The following is a 24,643-nucleotide window of genomic DNA, read 5'->3' on the forward strand; positions in this document are numbered from 1 at the left end:
AAAAGTCGCTCCCGTCTGGACACACATCCCTGAGGGAGCTGTGTGCCTTCCCTGGCCATCCTATATAAAATAGCCCTGGCCCCAGCATTCCCTATCCTTCTCATACCGCCTTATAGTTCTTGGTAGCACCTGTTCCCTGATATACCATACATTTATTTGCTCATTTTCCACCTCTGCCCACTAGAACGTGAGCCCCAAGAGACAGGGAGCTTGATCGGCATGTCCGTGGCTGTTTCTCCAAGCCTGGGGCACTGCTGGCTCTGGTGAAGAGTGTGACTATCTGTATAAAAGTGTGCATGAAGCATTCATATGACGAGTGACTGAGTCCATGAATGAAACTGAATTTAGCTCTCCTAACATGACCAGACCACAGTTACTCATGAGTTGGCTGAGCAAGGAGCCCAGTAAAGCAAGTGAAACTCGGGTGTTTGACCTGTTCTCAGACTGCAACAATGGTTCACATTAACAGAGCACTTATTAAGTGCCAGGTACCATTTTAACTACTTGCCATAATCCTATGTGGTAGGCACTCCCATTTTCAGATGGGGAAGGCAGGCACAGAGGGAGATAGCCATTTGCTTAAGGACACACAGCTAGAAGAGGCAGAGCTGAGATTCACACTCAGACAGTCTGGCTTCTACTTGTGTTTAATGCCATGCTCTACTGCTTCCCAGAGAGAAAGTTCTAGAGCAACAGTTTGAGGGACACTGACTTGGACCTTTCAGAATCCAGCTGGGGAATTTCATATCTTTTTTCCTTTTTCTAGCAATTTGAGGAAAGTCAAGGCCGGACCAGTAGCAAAACAGCCTTTTACCAGGCACTGCAGAATTCCCTGGGCGGTGAGGACTCAGATGCCCGCGTCGAGGCTGCTGCTACGTGGTATTACTCTCTGGAGCACTCCACGGACGACTACGCCTCCTTCTCCCGGGCACTGGAGAATGCCACCCGGTAAGCTAAGCTGCAGGAGGGTGCAGATTCCTACTGCTATGTTTTGGAGCGGACCTAGTTGATGTTCAGGTCATGAATGTGGCTTAGTGCTTGTGGTTTCCTCTGCATCATTCATTCAGCCTACAGCATGGGGAGCTTCCCTACTGAGGGGCAGCCCTGGGGGACATGTGGGATGGACCCTGCTGCCATGAAACCCCAGGTCAATGGGAGAAATGAGCGGTGACTCCGGCTCTTCCTAGACCATGAGGGAGCTGTCAGAGGGCAGAGACGAAGCACTTGCGAGAGGTGCCTGGTGCACGCTCCACCTGATGCAGCTGCTCAGTGAGTGCCCAGGACAGCCTTCCACACTCCTGGCCTCGCATTCACTGAGCCCAGTGCCCCCAGTCTTGGCTGTCCATCAAGCGCACATGAGGGCATTTAAAGGGTAGGTGACATGCAGGGCCCATAGTGGGGCAGCATTTTTCAAAGCTCCCTCAGCTGATTCCACCCTGCAGCCCAGGCTCACCTGGCACAAGGGAAGCAGAGGCCTGGAGGCGGGGAGGTTTTGTGGCTGATGCCACTCCCCGAACAGGAACAGCCCAAGCTCTGACAGCCCTGCTCCCTCTCTCTGGGGCCCGCTGTTTCTTGTATCCACTGCTTACATGCCTTTTCCCCATTTACGCTCAAGCTTCTCTTACTTGGGGATGGCTGCCCAAACCCCCACCCCGAGATGGCTAAAGACCGCGGCCCCCAGGCCCTCCTGTCCTCAGGGTCCCTCTCTTGCAGCATGCCCCCTGCCCCGGGGGTTGTCAGGACAGACCGCCTCCCTCTCCTAGTACTGCATTAGCTCACTGAGGCTGAGAACTTTTACAGAAATGCACGGCAGATGCACAAGAAATGATGTTTGAATAGAAATAAGGAAATAACCAGGGCTCCAGTCCTTTCTTCCTTCTGAGCCCCCTAGGATGAGACCACAGTGGGGACTCCAGCTCTCAGGTCACCTTTGAGTCCCCTCACAGGCGATGAGTCTTGGTTTCCCGAGGGCTCCCTGCTCCCATTGGGAAGAATGGGTGGGATGCAAGTGCTTTCAGCATTCTGTGCCTCCTTTTCTCTCTCCTTCCGGGAGGCCCACACTGACCATTTGCTTGTTGTGCCTGGGGACAGAGCCAGTGTCAAGGCTCAGCATCCTTTGCTGAACTGGAGCCTGTTGGGAAGGGATGGGCTGGAAGGTGTTGGAGACCCACTGCCCTGCTTGGTCTCTCCAGTCAGGAGCCTGAGGTTTCTAATTGGAGGGTCACTGGCTCAGAATAAAACTGTGCCACCCACTTGCATCTTGGGGACTAAAAGGCTTTAATTTTCCCTCTAGTGGAGATCTCCACTTTAGATGAAATAGCTAGCAGCTATTCTGGGAGGCCTTGCCCTGGGCTGGACCATAAGAACTCACAGATGTCCAGTCCCTGACCCTGAGAGGCTTATAATCAAGTCAGGACTGGGCTAGATCGCATGGCAGAGAGAGCTCAGGGCTAGGTTCTTGCCTTAATTTTGCCTTATCTGACCTTAAGGACAACCTGCGTGCTGGGGTGAGAGCTGAGACTGAGAGAAGGCAGCATCACCAAGGGAAGCCCCACTTGGAAGACGAACTCCAGCTCAACCTTAGCTCGGGTCCTCCTTCTCTCTGGCACAGACTCAGGCCCTGGCCCTGTCTCCTTGGTGGTTTACTGGGCAGTGTCCCGCCCCAGGCCTGCCAGCGCATGATGCTCCCCATAGGTTTGATCCTGTCCCTGTCCTGCTTACAATGCCTCAAGGTGCACGGGAGGAATCTCAGTTGGCTTCATCTGCCCCCAAGATGCCCACAGTGCCCCACCCAACTACAGAGCCTCACCTGGGAAGACTCTAGCACCCAGCAGACGCACCAAAGGTTTTTATCCCAATGACCAGGAAAGGAAGACGGGCACCCCTTTTGCTGAGGGACTCCCATGGGTGTTATTAAACTTGGTCATTACAAAACCTCTTCCAGGTAGGGACCCTTGGCCCCACTTCTCAGCTGGGATGACAGAGATTCAAGGAGATAAAAGAACTACTGAGTATCTCACCTTTACTCCATAAAGGAGATGGAATTGAAAACCTGGTGGCCCAGGGTCACTGAGGTCTGTCTGACTCTTGCCTGGTGGGAGCCGCCTCTCTAAACACACAGGCTGTGTGTCAGCACACGCAGGGCCCCACTCTTGTAAGCTGCTGCTTCTGAAATTGATTTGTGCTACCTTCAAAGGTGAAGCAAGAACATAACTTAGGGAGGTTTCTGAGCCTCCTCATCTGGACATTTTGGACTGGATCTTTCTTTCTTGTGGGGTTCCCCTTTCCACTGCGGGATGTTCAGCAGCATCCTGACCCCCACACACTAGATGCCAGTACAACCCTTTCCATTCCCAGTGTGACAACCAGGAATGTCTCCAGGCATTGCCAAAGGGTTCTCTAGGGGAGGTAGAGATGGAGGTGGCAAAATCCCACCTGCTGAGAGCCACTGGGCTGAGCTAAGGGTACCACGTGCCTGAGCTATCTTTGGGGGCTCTGACTTCTTTTAAAATGCACAATGATTTTATGTTCCATTCCACAGTATATTGCATTTAACTCCACTGTATATTGCACTTATGTTACTATAAAATGTTTTGCTTCCTCATCTTTAAGTGAAATTGATGTCCTAGGAAGACGTTTATTTCATGGGATTTTTGACGCCTAAAATACATCAGCATGGGCACCAGTTTTTGAGCCCATGACCTACCAGAGGACACTGTGTACCTACCACACCCTGGCTCTCCCATCAGTGTGGCAGTGGAGCCACTTGGAGAGCACTGCTGGGGAATGGGGAGAAGGTGTTCTTGTAGGCCTGCGCAGGGGGGTTTTGGGGGCCAAGGGGACACCTTGCTGGGAGAAGCCCTTTCCAGGCACCATTGCCCACAGAGCCATGTTTAACCAGACTCCCCCCATGTTCTCCTTTCACCAGGGACTACTTTATCATCTGCCCTATAATCGACATGGCCAGTGCCTGGGCAAAGAGGGCACGAGGAAATGTCTTCATGTACCATGCTCCCGAAAGCTACGGCCGTGGCAGGTAAGATGCTGCAGGGAAGCAGAGAAAGGAAGGTAAAACTGAAAGACAAGTCCCAGTTCAATGACATGGGACACACCACCTAACCTCTCTAAGCCTCAGTTTCCTCATCTGAGAAATAGAAATAATTGTAGTAGCCACTTCATCTCACTGTCTTGTTGGTGGGGAAAGTTAAAACAAGTGATGCGAAAGGCTTTGCAAATGATGACGACACAGTTTGGAATTGCAATGTTAGTTGTTAATTGATTAATTTGACTGGAGGGAAGGCTTTTTCATTTACTCTATGTATTTATTCCTCTAGAAACTGAGCACTAGCTTAAGACAAATGGCTTTCCAAAGTATAAAAAGGCTTTTTTTCCTCAACCAAAGGAAAGTTGTATTCGTGCTTGATTTATATATCATTCTTACTTCCAGAATAGGTTCCAGCTCCCTTAGAATAAAATATCAGGTGCAATGAAGTCATCAAAATGAGAAAGAGAAATAAGGTACAAGCGAAAGAAAACCAACCATAAAGGAAGGGCCAAGCAATGAGCTTAGAATTTAGCCTTGAGTTTCCCAGAAGCCAAGGAAAAGATTTTAAAAAGAAGAAGTAAAGAAAGATTTGGGTTTCGTAACTCCAGTAGCTGAACAAAGGAAGCAGAGAGACTAAGTGACAGGGACGCACGTGATCTCGGCTTCGGAGTGAAAGAACAATGCAAAGAGGGTAGCTGGGGACTTGGATGACCGGCAGTTTGAAGGGAGGTCTGTGGGGCTATCTGTTCTACTGCCCCATGAGCTTACAGTCCTGAGCCATTCATCCATGTGGGGAAACCCCAGAACCCTTCCCACTGAGGCAGTGACTTCGTGCATTAAACCACATCAGATCACAGTGAGGTGCCTTTGGCAAGACGATCTACTCCTCTAGGCGCAGGAAAGTAGTGATGTCCTTGTGCTCAGCCTCCCATAAGCATTCACAGGTAACAGATCATCAGGACCACATGTCTCCAAAAGATGCCAGACGATTATTGTTTTATTTTATATACGAATGGGAGCAAAGCCTGCCATCTGGGGTCAAGAACATTCATCGCTCACATCCATGGTCTATTTTTTTTTTTTTTTTTTTTGAGATGAAGTCTCGCTCTGTCGCCCAGTCTGGAGTGCAGTGGTGCAGTCTTGGCTCACTGCAAGCTCCGCCTCCCAGGTTCATGCCATTCTCTTGCCTCAGCCTCCTGAGTAGCTGGGACCACAGGTGCCCGCCACCACACCTGGCTAATTTTTGTGTGTGTGTGTGTTTAGTAGAGACGGGGTTTCACCGTGTTAGCTGGGATGGTCTCTATCTCCTGACCTCGTGATCCACCCGCGTAGGCCTCCCAAAGTGCTGGGATTACAGATGTGAGCCACCGTGCCCTGCCCCCTGGTCTGTTTTATGGGCAACAGGGAGCTGGGTGAAAGGACTGCAGCTTTAGAGGTGGGGGTGCAGCCATACCACCTACCTGCTGTGCCATCATAGGTAGTTTTCTTTGTCTCTCTGATCTTCAATATCCTTACCTACAAAATAAGGCTAATAATTTTTCCTCTTAGGGTTGGCATTAACAGTGTCTGGAACATAAGTTATCCAACCCATAACAGGGCTTTACCCTGTGTTACTTAGCAAGGCAAGGGAATTCTTATAAACACGCATCATTTATCTTTATAATTAGCAACGCCCCTAGAGTAGGCTGAATAATGGCCACCTGAAGATTGACTCCTCCCCATGTCCTTCTTTCACCAGGGACTACTTTATTACCTGCCCTGTAATTGACATGGCCAGTGATTTGACCACCTTCCTCCCATTCCCCAGTAATATTTACTCTCCAAGTGGCCTCACTGCCACTAGAGGAAAGAAAGGACGTTCTCATTTCTCCTAAGCACTCATTAGTTACCTGCTTTCCCCAAACAGTCTCTCTTTTTTTTTTTTTTTTGATGGGGTCTCCCTCTGTTGCCCAGGCTGGAATGCAGTGGCACAATCTCAGCTCACTGCAACCTCCACCTCCCAGATTCAAGTAATTCTCCCTCCTCGGCCTCCCAGTAGCTGGGATTACAGGCACACACCATGACTCCTGGCTAATTTTTGTATTTTTAGTAGAGATGGGGTTTCACCATGTTGGCCAGGCTGGTCTCGAATTCTTGACCTCAAGTAATTGACCCATCTTGGCTTCTCAGAGTGCTGGGATTATAGGCATGAGCCACCGCACCAGGCCCAGACTCTTGCATTTTTAAAGCACTCCACAAAAAAAGTTCAGAGCCCAATTCTGCAGAGTTGAAATGGTCACCTCGATTTTACAGAGGAAGTGTGTCTCAGTCTATTCGAGCTGCCATAGTAAAATACCTTAGCTGAATAGTGGCCCCCAAAAGATCTCAGGAACCAATCCCTGGAACCTGGAATATTACTTTATAAGGAAACAGAACCTGGGCAGATGTGATTTAGTTAAGGATGTTGGCAAGGGGAGATAATCCTGGATTACCCTGGAAGGGCCCTGAATGCAATCATAAGCATCCTTATAGGTGAGAGCCAGAGGGAGAAGTGCTGTCTACAGAAGAGAGAGGCAATGTGACCACAGAGTCAGAGACTGGAGTGATGTGGCCACAGGGAAGGAATGCCAGTAGCAGCCAGAAACTGGGAGAGCATGGGGAGGGAGTGTGGCCCTGCTGTCACCTTGGTTTTGGCTCAGTCAGACTGGTGTTGGGCTTCTGGCCTTCAGAACTATGAGAGAAAAAAAGTTTTGATGGCTTTTAACCAGTAAGTTTATGGTGATTTGCTACAGCAGCTGCAGGAAACTCATGCAGTCCCCAAGGCGTTCTCATTTCCCCGGAGCACCCATCATTTACCTGCTTTCTCCAAACAGACTCTTCTGTTTTTATACCACGCCACAAAAAAAATGTCCAGAATCCTTGTGAGCTCTGCAGGGTTGAAATGATTACCTCTGTTTTACAGGTATGAAGTATGTCTTAGTCTGTTCAGCCTGCCATAGTAAATATATCTTAGCCTGGATAATTTATAAACAGCATACACTTACTGCTCACAGTTCTGGAGACTGGAAGTCCAAGATCAAGGCATGGGAAGATTTGGTGTCTAGTCGGGGGCTCGCTGTCTGCTTCACAGGTGGTGCTTTCTTTCTGCATTCTCTCATGGCAAAAGGAACAAACATGTTCCCTAAGGTCTCTTTTATGAGAGCGCTAACTCCATCCATAAGGCTCCACCCCCATGACCTAGTTACTCCCCAAAGGCCCTGTCTCTTAATACGAACACACTGGGGATTCCATTTCAGCCTATGAATTCTGGAGGGACATAAATATTCAGAGCATAGCCGAGTCTGAGGTTCAAGGAGTTCAACACAATTCCCTCGAGGACAAGCAGCTGGTTAGTTAGAGAGCAGCAACCCACCCGCAGCTTCTCTGAGCCTCAGAACTCTTTCCACTCCAACACGCAGTCGCTTTGCTTAGAACTATAATTTCAGCCTGACCTACAGATTCAAGCAACTGCCTCCAGGTTGTAAGAAGAAAAATAAGTGGCAGGCCAGGATTCTGGGAAGGAGGCATTGAGGGAGAGAAGGAATGATGACGAGAGCCATGTGGTTTGGGTGGAGATGAAGGTGCCCTCCTAATCCAGTGGTCTATGGCCACCCATGGCGAGGGAGGCCCAGCATGGGAAATGGTTCCTAGAATCAGCCTTGGCAGTGACCTCCTCGCCAGGGCTCTCAAGAATCTACCCTCCATCTGACTCTTTTGTCTGATTCTCTGCCTTCCTCACATGCAAGGCAGAGATTACAGTGAAAGGTGTAACTCTCCCACAGCAAGTTCATTAAAAGCCTTACAAATATGCACATACTGTTAGACCCCAGAATTTACAGTGGCAAAAAATAAGAAATGAGTCTTCTACATGAGGGTGAAAACAATAAAAGCAAAACAAAATGAAAGCATTCATATCATTGCTGTCTGAATCAATAGTGCTTGGACCCTACCCGGCTCACTTTCATAGGCTGCTGTAACAAAGTGCCACCAAAGCAGCTTAGAGCAATAGAAATGTATTGTCTCAAGTTCTGGAAGCCACAAGGATGAATTCAAGGTGTCAACAGGAGCACCTCTGTAGGCACTAGGGAAGGATGCGTTCCAGCCTCTCTTTTAGCCCCTGGTGGCCTAAGGCGATTCTTGGCTCATAGATGTCTGTGTTCTTCGTCTGGTATTTCTTCACATCGTCTTCCTTTGTGCATGTCAGCCTCTGGACCCAAGGTCCCCACCATCCATGTTGGTTAGGGCCAACACTAATGACCTCAGTTTTACTTGATGACCTCTGTAAAGATCCTATCTCTAAATAAGGTCCCATTCTGGGTATTAGGGATAAAGACCCCAACATATCTTTTTGAGGGAGACATAGTTCAATCCATAACATTGCCTTTCCCTAAAATAACTGAGTCTGCCAAGCAGGCTTTTGAGCGGCAATGGTCCAAAGTGGTCTATTTTGGACCTGGGATTGGGGTGGTCCTCAGAGGAGCAATCCTAACAGAGTAGAATCACAACCTCAGTCTCCCATGGCCAGTGTGGGTTTCTCTGTTACTGAGTTATGTCCTCATGTCCCTAGAGACAGGGCTCCACTGCGCTGACCCCGGGAACCTTCCATGAAACCAAGCCATGTTCATGCAGAGACCCTCATAACTGCCTCCCATGGCTCCATGGCTCTCCACACCTCAGAGCCCAGTGACCCTCCTGGCACAGATGAGGACTTAGCAGGTTCTCAGGAAATCATACTGAAGGATAGATGGTCAGGAGTGAGTCCTTTCTACTTTAGTTTTTAGGCTCCATGGGGCTCAGTTTTGCCACCTGTGAAGTGGGAGTAGGGAGGCCGGAGAGGTCTAAAGCACTGATTCTTCACTGGGTTCTAGGGAGCCTGGATCCTGAGCCTCTGTGAGGAGGGGGCAGGTCTGAGCCTCCCAGCCCCTTTCTCCTTATGTCACAGACTGAGCTTTGAGTAACATTTCAAAGTTATTCAATTTAGAAAGTATGAAAAACTACTGGATCCAGTCACCCAAAGGCATCGTTTAGTTCTCAGTTCTATCACTTTTGGAGGAAAGAGACACGCAGATCCACTGAAACATTTTATAGTAGCAGTATTCCTATTCTTGTGGAGGCAGAATAATGCCCTGGTCAAAAGCAGAGATGCTGGCATCTACTATTTTGGTAAAAAACATATCCTTGAGTCTTATCAGCTCAGTGACCTAAGGCAAGTCATGTAACCTCTTTGGTGACTCAATTTCTTCATGTGGCAAATGGGTATAATAATAGGACCCATCTCAAAGGTTGTGACAATCGTTAATTTTACATAAAACAGAGACAGGCAAATAGTGCTAAGAATATTCTGTTCTTCTTGGCCATCAGAATGCATTCTTGACAACCCCCTGTGTAGATGTCTCCTCTCTCCATCACCATCACATATGGTGCCATCTATGTAGTAGATAATTGCATCAATGAATGACTCACAGAAACTAACTGATTTGATTTTTGGCAAGTTTATCTTATTGTCCCAAAAAGACATATCTCTTTCTTTCTCTCTCTCTCTCTCTCTCTCTGCCCTGGCGCTGTCACATCTCTCATTTTATTTCTGGCTCAAATCTACATACTTAAAATATACGTGTGTTACATTTTCAGCCATCTGTCTCATACCTCCATTTCTGTCAGCATATATTAGCTTTCCTGGCAACAGCTAGTGAAAAAAAATACAATGAATTATTGCTTTCTTATAGACTATTGTAAACTGATCACAGAATAGTGTGATTTTCTTACTGTGCACCTGGATTATAGATGAGATTTTCATTCCTGAAATTGAGGGCAAACTTCTATGGGAAAAGAATAGGTATAACAGATGGAGAGGAGACAGGGAAATCAAAATCTCTAGTGTGAGGAGAAGGTTCCAGTTTCAGATTCAGATTCAGATTCAAAGAATCAAAGAATATAGAAGATGAGACCGTCTAGCTCCTTTATTTTACTTGTAAAGAAGCAAAAGCCCAGGGATGTGAGCAGATTATTTCCCCGTCCCTGAGCCAGTGAGTGGCAGTCTGGACCCATGTCCTGTTCCCTGCCCTCTCTCCAGCATTCTTTCAATTGCTCCCACTTTATCCTAAATCTTATTGAGTGCCTACAATGGCCAAGTCCACATACCAGCTGTGTGGCCTTGGGCAAGTCACTTAACCTCTCTGAGCTTCCATGTAGCCTCACCTATATCTGGAGAGAGTAACAGGTCCTGTTCCACAGGGCTATGGGAGAATTTGGGGACACTGCCTGCATGGTGTTTAGCCCAGAGCTGGCATCTGGATTGTGTATCTGAATGTGTCTGCATGTGAGTGTATGCATGTATGTGTGTCTGTGTGTACAATACCTGGCAGCTTTGATTTCCAAGGTTGCTGATGAGAGAAAAAACTCACCAGCTTTCTCCTGTTCATCTCTGCTCACTGGCGAAGCTTTGAGCCAGTTTCTCCCATGGTCTGTCCCTGGAGCCCTCTGTTTGAGGAAGTGGGGTTGCCAGTGAGGCCTGTAATCCAGGGCTTCTCAACTTGGGCACTGTTGATATTTGAGGCCAGATAACCCTTTGTTGTGGGAGGCTGTGCTGTGCATTGAAGGATGTTTAGAAGCACCCCTGGCTTCTACCCACCTGATACCAGCAGCCCCAGTCCCTCTAAGCTGTGCCAACCACAAATGCCTCCAGACATTGTCAGATGTTCCCTGGGGACACAATCCTTGCTGGTCGAGAACTACTGCTGGAATCTATTAGAACTGAAGTTATTACTAACAGTACCTGAAAGGAAACAGCAGCCCCTTTCCCACACACTGCCCCCGAATCAATGCAGGATGGCCCTGGCCAAGATGCTGTCCCTGGCCCCATGGAACCCCCTCAAGCAGATGGAGTGTGCCAGAGAAACAGGGGTGGCTTCAGTGATTCTTTGTAACAAAGCTGACCTAGAGGCCGGCAGGCCTCCAGGTTCACATGCAGAGGGGCTCTGGCCTGCTGTCTCTCCCAGGTCTGAGGGCCTGGGCATTCTCTCTGATGCCTCCTGCATTCTCTCTAATGCCTCCTGTCACTTGCCCAGGTACCTCTCAAGGTGCCACCTGCTTATTCTGCTGGGACCCTTCCCTCCCTGCCCATCTCTGGTATTTCCATCTCTTTGACTCACCGGTGATGTCCTCCTCTCTAAACAGCCCCTTTCAAAGGACACGCTGGCCTTTAAAGGTCCAGGTATCATTCCCAGAAAGAGCCCCATCTGTGTCCTCTGCTGCTCATGAGCAACGAACTCAGACCCTGTGGCCAGGTTTGGGGACTGCACTCCCAGCCCTGGTCTGTGCTCTGGGCCCCAGCAAGTGTAGAAAAGAGCACTGGTTTGTTCTCTGCTGTTTCCTGTCTTTCGAGGGCCCTGCCACTTTCTGTGTGCCTCTTTAAGTGTTGGTTTCCTCATCTATGCAGTGGAGCTAGTAATAGTACTTATGCTTACTATGAAGTGTGTCAGGACTAAGGAAGACAAGGCACACAAACAGCCTCGCCTATGGGCCTAACTGCCTGGCAGAGAGTGAACACTGATTAGGTAAGCATTACTAATGCTGCTTCATGTATTATGCTGGAAGAATCCAAATTGGAGATCAACAGGTCCTTGGAAGAAAGCAGCCACAACTGAAGTGGTTTCTGGTACCAGATATTGCATGAGGAACTGTAGCCACTTCAGAGAGGATGTGGAAGCCTCTCATCTTAAGATGCCTGGGGGCTGGGCCAACTGTGGAGTTCATGGTTTCCATGGAAATTCATCATAAGGCTGAGTGTGTGCTATGGCACTTGAATTGTGTGCTGGGTCTTTCTTCTGAAGGCCTTGGCCTCCAGGGTGCTGGGATGTCATTCCTACATCCCGGTGGTGTGGAAGATGTTTCAATAAGATCACGTTTGACTTTTCTTTGAACGGAAGAGTATGGCTCTTGGGATTAAACATCTACTCATGCTTCATAGAGAATGTTAGACTGGTCTTTCATTTTGGCAGAGGCAACCCAATCTAGTGAAACAGCACATCTTTGAGAGTAAATCAACTAGAGTTCTAATCCCATATCTACCATTTATTAGCTGTTTGCATTTTTTTTTTTTTTTTTTTTTTTTGAGACGGAGTCTTGCTCTGTCGCCCAGGCTGGAGCGCAGTGACCAGATCTCGGCTCACTGCAAGCTCCGCCTCCCGGGTTCCCGCCATTCTCCTGCCTCAGCCTCCCGAGTAGCTGGGACTACAGGCGCCCGCCACCTCGCCCGGCTAGTTTTTTGTATTTTTTAGTAGAGACAGGGTTTCACCGTGTTAGCCAGGATGGTCTCGATCTCCTGACCTCGTGATCCACCCGTCTCGGCCTCCCAAAGTGCTGGGATTAGCTGTTTGCATTTAAACAAATCCCTTTACCTCAATTTCCTCACCTATAAAATAGGTAGAGCTATATGTACTTCATAGTATGAATATTCAAGATCATGTACATTAAACATCTGGCTCATTGCAGATGTTCAATGTTAGGGAGCTAGGGTTATTTTCCTTTTAGGAAAACTAAATCTCTGAGAGAGAAAAACAAAACATTCAAAATGACTAAAGAGGCAATAATGTTCCTCCTTGATAAGTTGTCCCAACCCTGGAAAACAAAGCTGTAAATTCTAGACTCAAGGCATTTTGTACACCACTACACTTGCATTCTAGACACTACTGTGCATTCCAGAGGCTTTTAACATTCCAGATTCAAAATATTATCTTTTTAGTTGACTGTCTTGGTGAGTTTGTTGGAATTCACAAACCAAAGAAAATGTGAAGTGGATAGATTACTGAACTGAATCCATCAGCCTGGCTACATCCTGTGGGATTATTTCCCAGTGTAGATGAAAATAAATCATTTTCTGAAACCGATCACTCCAACTCCTTGACATAATAGGGTTTGCACTATATATCTTCTTCAACATTGATTTGACAGAGATTTACCTAACGCCGTCTATGCTGCAGATCCCCTTCCAGGTCCTAGAAATGAGAAAGCTGCAAGGCAGAGAAGAGCTGCCTCTTGGGACAAAGACTGTAGTTGCGGGAGGTGCTGATGGGTATCTAGGAATAGTGTGTAAAGAATAGACAATACACACATCAATATGCAGCATATGTTCAGACAACAACACTAGGAAGGAGATCCACTAGGGTGCCGTGGTCAGTAATAAGAAAAGAACCTTGTGTAAAGGTGACATTTGAGCTGAGAACCGACAAATAAGAAGGTGTGTGATCCTCATGTAGAAGTGAGAAATTCCAAAAGAAAGATCATCAAAGGCCAAGGCCCTAAGGTGGGAAAGGGCTTGGCATATTTGAGGATAAAGAAGGCGGTCAGGGAACTGGAGCATTACTAATGCTACTTCGTGTATTATGCTGGAAGAATCCAAATTGGAGATCAACAGGTCCTTGGAAGAAAGCAACCACAACTGAAGTGGTTTCTGGTACCAGACATTGCATGAGGAGCTGTAGCCACTTCAGAGAGGATGTGGAAGCCTCTCATCTTAAGATGCCTGGGGGCCGGGCCAGCTGTGGAGTTCATAGTTTCCATGGAAATTCATCATGAGGCTGAGTGTGTGCTAGGACACTTAAATTGTGGCACTTGAATTGGAGCCTGTTGAAGAAGAGAAGAGTGGTTGAAGGTGCAGAGGGAAAAAAAATGGGTCTTGTAGTTCACATAGGAGTTTGTAAGCTGTGGCTAGCAGAGAGATAGTATTTTATCTGAGTGTGATGAGAAGGCATTGCAGATTTTTAAAAAAGCATATATAATGCACAATGGTCTTTTCATTCATATCCAGAATGGCTCACTGAAACATCAATTATCTTTTTTAAAAATAATAGAATGTACAGTATCAACCCTGTTATCTAATGTGATGGTCAGTTAGTCAGAAAAGTCGATTAAAAGGAGAACTTGTGAAAAATGCATAAGATAGGTATGATGCCTTAAATATTTTATTTTAACTTTAAACACATAAATCTGCATCCCCTGGCCATTCTTTTGGTGCAGGATCAGAGGGTTAAGCTGGAAAATGCTGTTTGGAGTTCTGCCTTTGGACTTCTTGCAAAACCATAAACGTAGTGCATGATCTATTATTTCCAGTCTGGGATCCATGAAAGTGGAGTATCTGCATGGTATTCAATAAATTCAATTAAATATAAAATCACAATGACAAATACAATGACTTAAACAGTTGGGTCTTGGTAAGCACACAACACAGTTAGTGAGAATGCATGTTTGGGGCCTGGAAAGTTCATTTTTTTCTGGGCAACAGTTATCATACTTTATGGAGGGAATAAAATGTTCAGGTTAATCTAGCAAGTTAGTTGAAAGCTTTGACTCTACTGTGAAACAATATATCATACCGCTCTGCTGAGCTTTAGGAAGTTAGGGGACTACTGCAAATATCTCCTTTGGGGCCTGGGGTGGGACTACACTATTTAGTGTGCCTTAGGGAGCTTATTTTTAAGGGATTGCATAGCAAATTCTCTTGTAAAACACAAGCCATTTGTAAAGCAAAGAATTACTTCCTGATTAATTCACATGCAGAATCTGAACTTTTGCGTATTAGATTTGCCCAAAGAGAGGCACACTTATAAGCGTCTAGTCATAAGTTACTTAACACTTCGTCAGCTTCTCAAAAAAAAAAAAAAAAAAAAAATTCCTGGGAAGCAAAGGGACTTTCATTCCTCCCTGTTCCCTAATTTCCTTTGGAGGAAGCTATCGAGAGATGCTGGCTGGGGATAAGAAAGGGAGTATATTTTATGGGGATGAGGTCAACAGACTTCCTGCAGGCAGACAGAACAGGAGGGACTGAAATCCCTGCAAGCACAGGCTCTCAAATCAGTCCATTCAGATGGGCAGTAATGCCCATCCGTGCTGTGCCATCTCCAGCACAAGCCTTTTCACACCATTATCAGCAGAACGGCTTCTGCCATGCAAAACAGTGTCTTATTTCTGTCAAGGGAGATCCTTCCTCACACCCTCACCTCATCATAAGGGGAACCCAGGCTCAGCCCACCTCCCCAGCTGAATCCACTGCCAGGTGCATCTCTTTGGATGGATGTACCTCCATCATTCTGTTTCCTGATAAACCCAAACCTTCATGGACTGTGGCTCCTGATCCTGGAAGCTGAGCTCAAGTCAGGAACTTGCACCATGGATCATCTCTGAAATGAGGCTTTTGGCTCGCTAGGATGCAGGCTTAGCCTCCCTGCAGGTCCTCAGCAGCACCAGCAGGATTAATGATGAGCAGTATGGCAGACAGGTAAGCCTGGGGACGTTATGTGAAAAGGTTCTGTCTTTTCTGGACAGTTGCAGTGACCCTGGGATTTCTCAGTTCTAGTTTTTCTTCCCACACACCTCTAGTAATCCTTCCAAAAGAAATGCAACTTACAACTCATTTGCTAAGAAACCTCCAGGGTTCCCAGCCCCTTTAAAACATGACCATCAATTCTTCTGGTCTAGGCTGTCACAGCTTTCAAAGAATGAGAGCCCAGTGGACCTTAGCAAGCATGCAGTTTAGTGTTTTTCAGACTTTGGATTTTTCTGGACTAGAAAAAGTTCCAATTGCACTTCTCAGCAGGACCTGTGAGGCCAGCGCCTTGAGGACTGTTTTCTGCCACCTGCACCAGCCCCCACCTGCCCTGGCTCACCTTGTGCTCAGCCACACCCCTTGTCATTCCTTGCTCCATACAGAGTGCAGATCCTGCTCAATGACAGCACAAGTGCTGAGTTGCTACCCACATGCCCTTCCTCACCTTGTCCATTCACTAACCCTACTCATCTGTCCAAGCACAAGTCCACCGCAGCTTCCTCTCTCTCACTTTCCGTAAACTCTTCTGCATTTTCTTGCCTGGAATAAATGATATTTCATTTCTCTCTCTTCTTATGGTACTTGGTAAGTAATTCTATCACTTGACAGATACCTACCTTTCTATTGTACAACATACAACATTTTATTTTTGAAAAGCAGTGGTTGATCGCACTTCCCTGTTAGAATGTGAGCTCCTCAACAGAATGTCCACCTTTTGAGCCTCAGCATCCATCCAGAGGACACTGCACAGTAGGCGTTCGGCAACTGCGGGCCAAGTAGGGTCTTAGTCCTGACACCCCTTTTCTAATTTGCCACCGTCCTCACTGGATGGCATTCAAATCCTGAAACTGAAACACAAAAGCATGCACACACACACACACACACACACACACACACACACACACACACAGTCATCTGCCGAGCTCTGTGACTGGTCAATTCTTTCCACAGTCTGGTTAAATGTAACTTTATCAACTTCAGCCACCTTAACTCTTCCTTGGATGGCAGCTTACAGTTTTTAAAGGAAATTACACCCACTGGATCTATGAGCATCCAGTAATACCATGTGGGTGGCTGAATGGAGATGATTGACCCATTTTACTGATAGGAAAACCAAGGCTCAGAGATTCAGCAGTGGAAGTGGGACTTGAACAGAGCTTGCCCAGCTTGGGCAGGTAGCTTTCCCAGGCCCAAAATCTGCTTCTCGGAGGTGACAAGGAGAAGATTCAGATCTGGCCTGGGCATAGGATGAGCAGCTGTCAGATGAGGGGCAAGTTCCACTGCAATGTGATTACCAAAAACAGCAGAAGACAAGTGACAGCTCAATGCTTCCAGGCTGACCATATACTGACACAGCTGCCACGGGTTTGGGCCTATGATTTATCAGTGATCAGACACAGCACAGAGCAAAGAAGCCACATCAGCACACATGAACTGCCTACCCCTAAGCTGCGAGCACGAGGGACACTCAGTTGAGTCTCTCCTTTTACCTTGTTAGACCCTGGCATGTTCTTCCGGGTCTTCCTCTGCTGCTGCTGCTGCTGCTGAATCCAAATCCCCTTTTCTTCCTCCAGAGGGTCCCAGAATCCCCAACCAGTGCCCAGATTCGCCAAGGACTTGGTCCTCGGATCCCAGATTCCCTCTTCAGAGGCTCCACTGTTTGTGCCTCCTCCAGATGTCCCTTAAACTGCTCAAAATAACTCCTGCATCCTGATAAAGATCAGCTCTGCTAAGGAAAAACAAAGCAGAAATCCTCATACACAACAGGCTCTCAAATTAAACAGATGGGATGGGCTGGAATGCCAGACCTTCCCCCCAGAGCAGTGCTCTGTGGCCTTTCTAAGGTCGCAGACAGTGGTGGCCTGGAGCCGGCTCATGCAAGCTCATGAGAGCCAGTGGTACACATTGCTTCCCAGCGTCGTGCTCAATGACATCATTTTGAAATTGGCTAAGGTGGGAGTATTTACACTGTAAAAATTGGCGAATATCACACATAAGATTTCCTTTCCCCCAGAGAGTCGATTATTAAACGTTTTTCTTTTTTTGAAACAGAGTATCACTTTGTCACCCAGGCTGGAGTGCAGTGGTACGATCAATCAATTGTGGCTCACTGCAGCCTCGACCTCCTGGGCTCAAGTGATCCTCCTGCCTCAGACCCCCAAGCAGCTGGGACTATAGGCACACGGCACCACGTCCAGCTAATTTTTGTATTTTTTGTAAAGATGGGATGTTGTCATGTTGCCCAGGCTGGTCTTGAACTCCTGAGCTCAAGCAATCCACCTGCCTTGGCCTCCCAAAGTCCTGGGATTATAGCCATAAAGCCATCACGCCCAGCTGATTATTAAATATTTATCAGCACATGACTTTCTTGAGAATGTGATGGAGGATATAAAACATTTCTCAAGAAAGATGTACCCATACACTTCACGGCATTTTATGTGTAATTTTAGGGAACTTGTGGATCTCCAAAACCCTACAATGGGACCTCCCCAGGCTCCCACAAGTTAAAGACTCCCACTCTTAAGCTTTCAGATGTCTCTCTCAGTTAATCAAAAAGGAAATGAGTATATGAGCCAGAAACCGGGTCAGAGAGATTAAAAATATTTTATTGCTAAACCTCATTCAGGATAAGCATAATTGTGTCACCATTTTACAGAGGAGGACACTGAGACCCAGTGACATTAGACAGCTTGTCCAAGATTGCACACTAGTCAGGGACTGAGCTGGGGTTTCAACAGAGCACTCTGGCCTTGAAAGTTTATTTCTGTTCACTAGAACACTTGGAATGCAGCTTCCTCTGGAGGAAACAGTAGATCAGGCTATTGTGGTAGCAGTTATGCCCTGTCAAAATGTCCAAGTCCTAAACCCTGAAACCTGTGAATATGTTACCTTCCATGGCAAAGGAACTTTGCAAGTGTGATTAAGGTTCAAGACTTTGAGATGGGAGCTTATCCTGGTAAGCTCGATTTAATCACACGAGTGCTCTAAGCAGGGGAGTGTTCCAAAGAAATGCAGCATAAGAAGGACTCAGCCGCTCTGAGGATGGAGAAGGGCGGTTCTGATGGACAGCCTCCAGTGACTGGGGATGGCCCTCAGTTTGTAGCCAGCAGGAAAACGGGGGCCTGGGTCCTCTACCTCAAGGAACTGAATCCTGCCACAAACCTGAATGGTCAAGAGAAGTATTCTCCCCAGAACTTTCAGAAGGAACGCAGCCCATGCACCCTTTGAATTCAGTCCACTAAGACCCATCCTGGATTTCTGAACTCCAGATGGTGTCAGATAGTAATTTGTGTTGTTTTAAGCCACTGAGTCTGTGGTAATTTCTTAAGGCAGCAATAGAGAACTAAATACAGCCAGTTTTCCAGAAGGGCCTCCTGAGCAACAGGCTGTTGAACCTTTCATTCCACAGTGAGGAGAAGGACTAAGCCCCAATGGGGAGAAAATCGGCCAGACATCACTGGAGGAAGAAAGAGGAGGGGGGCCCCTGTTAACCCTGGGCCTCCTGGCTTCTCTGTGGCCACCGCAGAGGAAGTGTGGTGATTGAGAAACAAGACAGCTTCAGTAAGACCAGCAATGAGGCCATGAGAAAACCCACACAAGACGCAAAGGGACAGCAGACCGTGAAATCTGCAGATGGAGGCTTCAGTCCTGGCGTCACCACTGAACAGTTACGGGGCCTTGGCAAGAAAATGGCCTCTTTGAGCCCAAGCTTCCTCCACCGTTGAAAGGAGTAATAAAACCTATTCACAGGGTGGGTGAGATAATAAGGGTGAATGCCATTTGTAAATTACCAATTTTGGGTTTATGTGAGAGATTATTTCTATTGTCATTGTAATGACAACTTCTCTCTGCCTGGCATTTTTTGTTTTGTGATCCTTTTCCTAACAACTTCCATCGCGATTACTTTTAAATGGCCTCAGTCCTCTCTGCACAGGTTGACTACACAGAGCAGGGGATTGGGGACCTGGGAGACTCGGGTTTGAACCCTGGCTGTCCCGTGTCTCAGGCATGTCATTTTCTCTTTCTGAGCCTTCATCTATCACCTGGAAAGTATGTGGATGGTAACATTCACTTTTCCAGTAGCCCTTGAATGTTGAAGATCACAGCTGCCAAAGGTCTACCATGGTGCCTGGCACAGCCCAGGTGCTCTGGAATTGGTGGCTATAAGCAGACATTGGGTAGAGCTGGCTGCAAAACAGGCCACCTTGGCCACCGCAGAATCTGTGACTCTTTTCTGGGCTCCTCACAGTTATTGTTGACATTGCCCAAGGGACTTAGCTCTTTGGGTCCCAGGATCCTACAAATTTCAATGACACTCGCCACTTCCTGCTCCCCTCTCAAAAACAGGAAACCTTCTTCCTTCTCTAAGAAGGCCCTAATATGTGAGAATAGTTGCAAAGAGATGCTGCACTCGGTGACTTATTCTCTTCCTAATCATACTGTATGTCCTCGTGGTTTCATACTCCTTCGATGACACCTTCCAGTGCAACGGCCCAATACTGACACACAATAACCTCATCATAATAATAGCAGCCATTTGTAAAAACACTTCTTTTAGACAGAGCTTCCACATGCAATAGCTTATTCTATCTGGTATTTTATGTAGAGGAAACCGATACAGAGAAAAGTCAAAAGACACCTCCAAAGTAACACAAGCTGTAAGTTTCAGAGCTGAGTCTCAGCTGAGTGATGAGTTTATGTCTGTTTCTCTATGGCCTTCTGCCAGTCCCATGTATGCCTGGTGATCATTCTTATGACCAGAGTAGGAATACTGGCTCTCCGGCCCTCAGGCCTCAGTGTTAGGGAAGGACCCCTGAACCTCTGCTGTCACCACAGTCCCCAGCCTGAGAAGGAGAGGGGCAATAAGAAGGTGCTGTCTTTGCTTGAAGTGTTCTGCTTCACAGCCTTGAGCTAGAGGGGCCCTTTCCCCAGCCTCTTGGATAATCACAATAAATCTTTCTGAGTCTTAGCCAGAGTCAAACTGTCTATCCACAAATCGTTGCACTTCATAGAATTTCACCTCTGCACAAACTGCCTTTATCTGGGAACCACTGCATTCTAGTCATTTCCCAGAACATCTGTCTGCTGGCTACCTCTGCCCATTGTACCAGCACGGATGAGAACTGCTGGGTCAGAGCTGGTGCCAGGAACTTAAATATAGTTGATTGCGTCAGGAGGTGAACTGATGTGGTAAGAAAGAACTGGACCACGTTTTACTTCTCTTTTAAATACATGCTCCATATACCATTTTATTTTGATCTTCACAGCAGCACTATGAGGTAGGGAGTTGATATGGTTTGGCTCTGTGTCCCCACTCAAATCTCATCTCGAACTGTAATCCCCACAGTTATAATTACAAGAACCCAGAGGGAGGTGATTGGATCATGAGAACAGTTTCCTCCATGATATTCTGGTAATAGTGAGTGAGTTCTCGTGAGATCTGATGGTTTTGTAAATGGTGGTTTCTCCTGCTCTCTTCTCTCTCCTGCCGCTTTGTGAAGAAGGTGTTTCTTCCCCCTCACCTTCTGCCATGATGGTAAGTTTCCTGAGGCCCCTCAGCCGTGTGTTACTCTGAGTCAATTAAACCTCTTTCCATTATAAATTACCCAGTCTCAGATATTTCTTTATAGTAGTGTGAAAACAGACTGATAACAGGAGTTATACACCCATTTCATAGATGAGGAAGTAGGGAATGAAGGAGGCCAAGAAATTTGCCAGACATCACTCAGCTTGAAGGTGGAAGAGCCGGGACCCAGGCATAGGAGCCCTGGGGCCCTGGTGCTTTTTGTTAGCATCGTGCATTCTGGAAACCTCAGCTTTTATCTGACTCTGCTATTCACTTACTGTGTGTCTCTGGGCAAGTCAGGAAACTGCTCGAGACCTTATTTTCCTGGTCTGTAAAATTAGAGGCTGGCTTTTTCTATAAGATGGGGCCGATGACAAGGTTAGAGGGCATGGTCTACACACAAGACCACCCTCCCTCTGATGCCAGCTGAAAATTCAGGGGTTCCCCAAACCACCCTGAGGCTGGATAATTCACTGGAAAAACTCAGAATTCGCTAAAAGCTGTGACACTCACCACAATGATTTATTACAGGGAAAGGACACAGATTAAAATCGGCCCATGGAAGAGAGGCACAGAGCCCAGGAGGGTTCCAGGTTTGAAGCTCCATTGTCCCCTCCCTGTGGAGTCAGGACGTATCACCCTCTGCACTGAGGCTCACCCCAGCGTTGGTGTTCAGAGATTTATTGGAGTTCCATTACATAGGCATGATTGATTGATTGATCGATTGCCATGTGATTCCTTTCAGTTTACAGATTGCCTGATACCATGAGACCCAAAGCTCCCACGCTAAATCATGTGGTTGTTCTTTCTGGCATGGCCAGTCCCCACCCTCAGACTGTCAGGAAGGGCCATATCCACCCTAAGATCCAGTGTGGCCAGCCTCTTCCCTCCTCCTAACAGGTATGACTCACCTTCCAGAAGTTGAGGGCAAAGTCCAGACCTCTCTATAGGCAAAGCCCGATTCTTTACTATGCAGTGGTGAAATCCTTTCTGGCTTTTCCACTCTATCACTCTCCCTGGTTCCCAATGCTCACTCCAGGGCCCGTGTACCAGGCTCCTCAGCACCAGCTCCAGCCCGGGTCATTCACACCACTGGACTGGCTTCCAGGTCATTATTCCCAGCTGGCTGCTGCTTCCTAGATATTTAATCCAGTCTAGCATGTATTTATTGAACAACTGCTGTTTGCCAGGTACTGTGCTGGGGTGGGCTTCATGGATAAATGTCATCCTTGAAGAGTCATGAGTGTGAGTTGTATATGAACAAGGGCTAGTGCAGGGATTGGGCTCAAATACAAGCTACTTTCATTATTGCTTTTTCAGTGACTAGAAGAACATCAATATCCAGTGATACCGTAAGTATCATAATTAGAATATGATCCAAAAATCATTGTGTTGGGATGTTTCTCACAGGCATTATTTCCAGAGACTTAAGTGTTCAGTGTTGGTCTCACTTTAACCAATAGACCTGCTGTGGATCTGCCCCCAATGGGTCACTGGATTTAATTTAGGCCAAGCCAAGTCTCCACTCAACTGAGCACTAAACAGGATCCTTAAATATGATGTAAAGAAGGGAAAGTCTTGGTTTTGGAAGAAATATTGGTTTTTTGTTTGTTTGTGTTTTTGAGTAGCTTACTTTTTCTTGACCTTTTGCTGCTGCTTTTCCTCTGTTTTCTCAGCCTGGAGTTGCTGGCGGATGTTCAGTTTGCCTTTGGGCTTCCCTTCTACCCAGCCTACGAGGGGCAGTTTTCTCTGGAGGAGAAGAGCCTGTCGCTGAAAATCATGCAGTACTTTTCCCACTTCATCAGATCAGGGTAATTTGGGGCCACTTGTTCAGAATTCTGTCACTGTGTTTTTCCTCCCCCTCCCTTCAAGCAGAATGCAAAGGCCCAATTTGCATCGATGGACTCATCCTTTCCTCCCTAGACATTATAATCACTAGCCACCGGCCTCCCTGTCTCAGTCACCCTCTCCTGGCCAAACCTGCATTTGCATACATTAATCTTCGTGAAGAAAAGCTCTAATTATACCAGCTACATTTGATGACTCCAGATCAGGGTTTCTGAACCTTAGCACCATTGACATTGGGGGCTGGATAAATCTTGGCTGTGTCCTCCGCATTGTAGGATGTTTAACAGCATCCTTGGCCTCTAGATGCCCACGAGATACCAGTGGTGCCCACCTAGGCCCAGTTTTGAGAACCAGGCATGTCGAATGTCCCCTGGAGGGCAAACCACTTGGAGGAGAGCCACTGTCTCTCCACAGAGAGGAATACCAGTCCCTTGGGTTTTCAGCTTAAGTTGAAATGCTCAGGACCCTCCTTTATTCACCTTGAGGCTCTTCCTCTTCCTCGTCTGCCTCTACTCCAGTCTGATGGAGTATACTCGCTGTCCCCACCTGCAGAATTGGTTCCTGCTCTTTCCTCTTCATGGTAGTTTACCTGTTTCCTTTTATCTTTTTAACTGATGTGAATTGATTACCTAGAACTGTGCTAGGTTCCCCGGAAAGATAAAAAGGTGCAAAAGTCATGACCCAGCTACCAGCTACTGATAGTCTGAAAACATAAAAATGAACCATAATTTAAAGCAGGAGAAAATAAAGCTTTATGCAGTTTGTTGTGGGAGTTGAGCAGAGAAACATATTTCTTCTAATTAGGGTTTTAGAAAATATTTCACTGAGGAAGTCACATTTAAGCTGGCCTTGGGGGATAAATAGAATATTTAAGCAAAGGAGAAGAAGATACTTCCAGGAAAGGAGGTCTGGGCAAATGCGGCAGGGCTGAGAGGACACACCTTATCTGGGAAACATCAGGTGGTTGCAGGGCTAGTGTTTAGGCTACATGGCAGTGCATGCCGGAAGATGGGCCTGGGTAGCAAGTTTGGGCAGCTGGCCTGCAGATTCACCCTCCTGCCCATGCCTTGGACAAACAAGGACATTCCAAAGGCTAGCTATGATGTCTAGATCTGAGGACTTTGAGAAAGAGAAGAGCACAGTGATCTCCTCAACATTCACAAAGACAGAAGGGCAGCGCTAGGTCCTGGATAACGCTACCAGGTCATGACCTCAACACCTTTCCTCTACCAGAAATGGCCTAGCTTTGCAGTGCCGTAGTCAAGATCACAACTCCAGAAGCCAGATCTGGGGGCTTCACATGCAGCCTTGACACCTACAGATACATGAATTGTCCTTCAGATACCAAGTGCAAGTGGGAAGTAATTCAGGTGATGAAAGGAAAGACGAGTTTCCCTCATGGATATTTCTTTCTTTTCATTTTCCTAGAAATCCCAACTACCCTTATGAGTTCTCACGGAAAGTACCCACATTTGCAACCCCCTGGCCTGACTTTGTACCTTATGCTGGCGGAGAGAACTACAAGGAGTTCAGTGCACTGCTCCCCAATCGACAGGGCCTGAAGAAAGCCGATTGCTCCTTCTGGTCCAAGTACATCTCATCTCTGAAGGCATCTGCAGGTAGCAAAGCCCTGGGACACATAGAGGGGGCTGGGTGTTGATCTCAGCATCTGCTGTGCTTGCTGCATGAGACCTGTGCTGCGTGCATTGGCGCCAAGGGGTCACCAGTGCCAATGGCACAGCCCCTTCCCATGAGTTATTCATGGTCTGGGGAGCTTCACGTTGCCAAGGGCCTCCTGTTCTGATGTAGCCCTGGAAGGAGAAGCAAGAGAGGCACAAGAAGA

General features: G+C 47.1%; 1 protein-coding gene and 1 long non-coding RNA gene across 3 annotated transcripts in view; one reads left to right on the plus strand and one right to left on the minus strand.

The window, feature by feature from the left end:
* The window catches only part of TG (thyroglobulin), a 275,111-nt gene that overhangs the window by 249,465 nt on the left and 1,003 nt on the right, over positions 1-24,643 (plus strand). The window contains exons 44-47 of the mRNA XM_045398722.3: positions 767-948; positions 3,929-4,036; positions 22,629-22,763; positions 24,229-24,419. Of these exons, the coding sequence (XP_045254657.2) occupies positions 767-948; positions 3,929-4,036; positions 22,629-22,763; positions 24,229-24,419 (616 nt within the window). The remainder of the gene's footprint in view (positions 1-766; positions 949-3,928; positions 4,037-22,628; positions 22,764-24,228; positions 24,420-24,643) is intronic.
* Positions 14,010-17,079, minus strand: LOC123575273 (uncharacterized). Of its 2 annotated transcripts, XR_006700526.3 has the most exons (4): positions 16,877-17,079; positions 16,004-16,234; positions 15,832-15,926; positions 14,010-14,198 (listed from the first exon to the last, which is right to left on the minus strand). It is a non-coding gene; the product is annotated as an uncharacterized lncRNA (long non-coding RNA). The 2 variants fall into 2 exon arrangements; XR_012416662.1 differs by lacking the exon at positions 16,004-16,234.

This window comes from Macaca fascicularis, chromosome 8 (assembly GCF_037993035.2).
Source record: "Macaca fascicularis isolate 582-1 chromosome 8, T2T-MFA8v1.1".
Taxonomy (NCBI): Eukaryota; Metazoa; Chordata; class Mammalia; order Primates; family Cercopithecidae; genus Macaca; species Macaca fascicularis.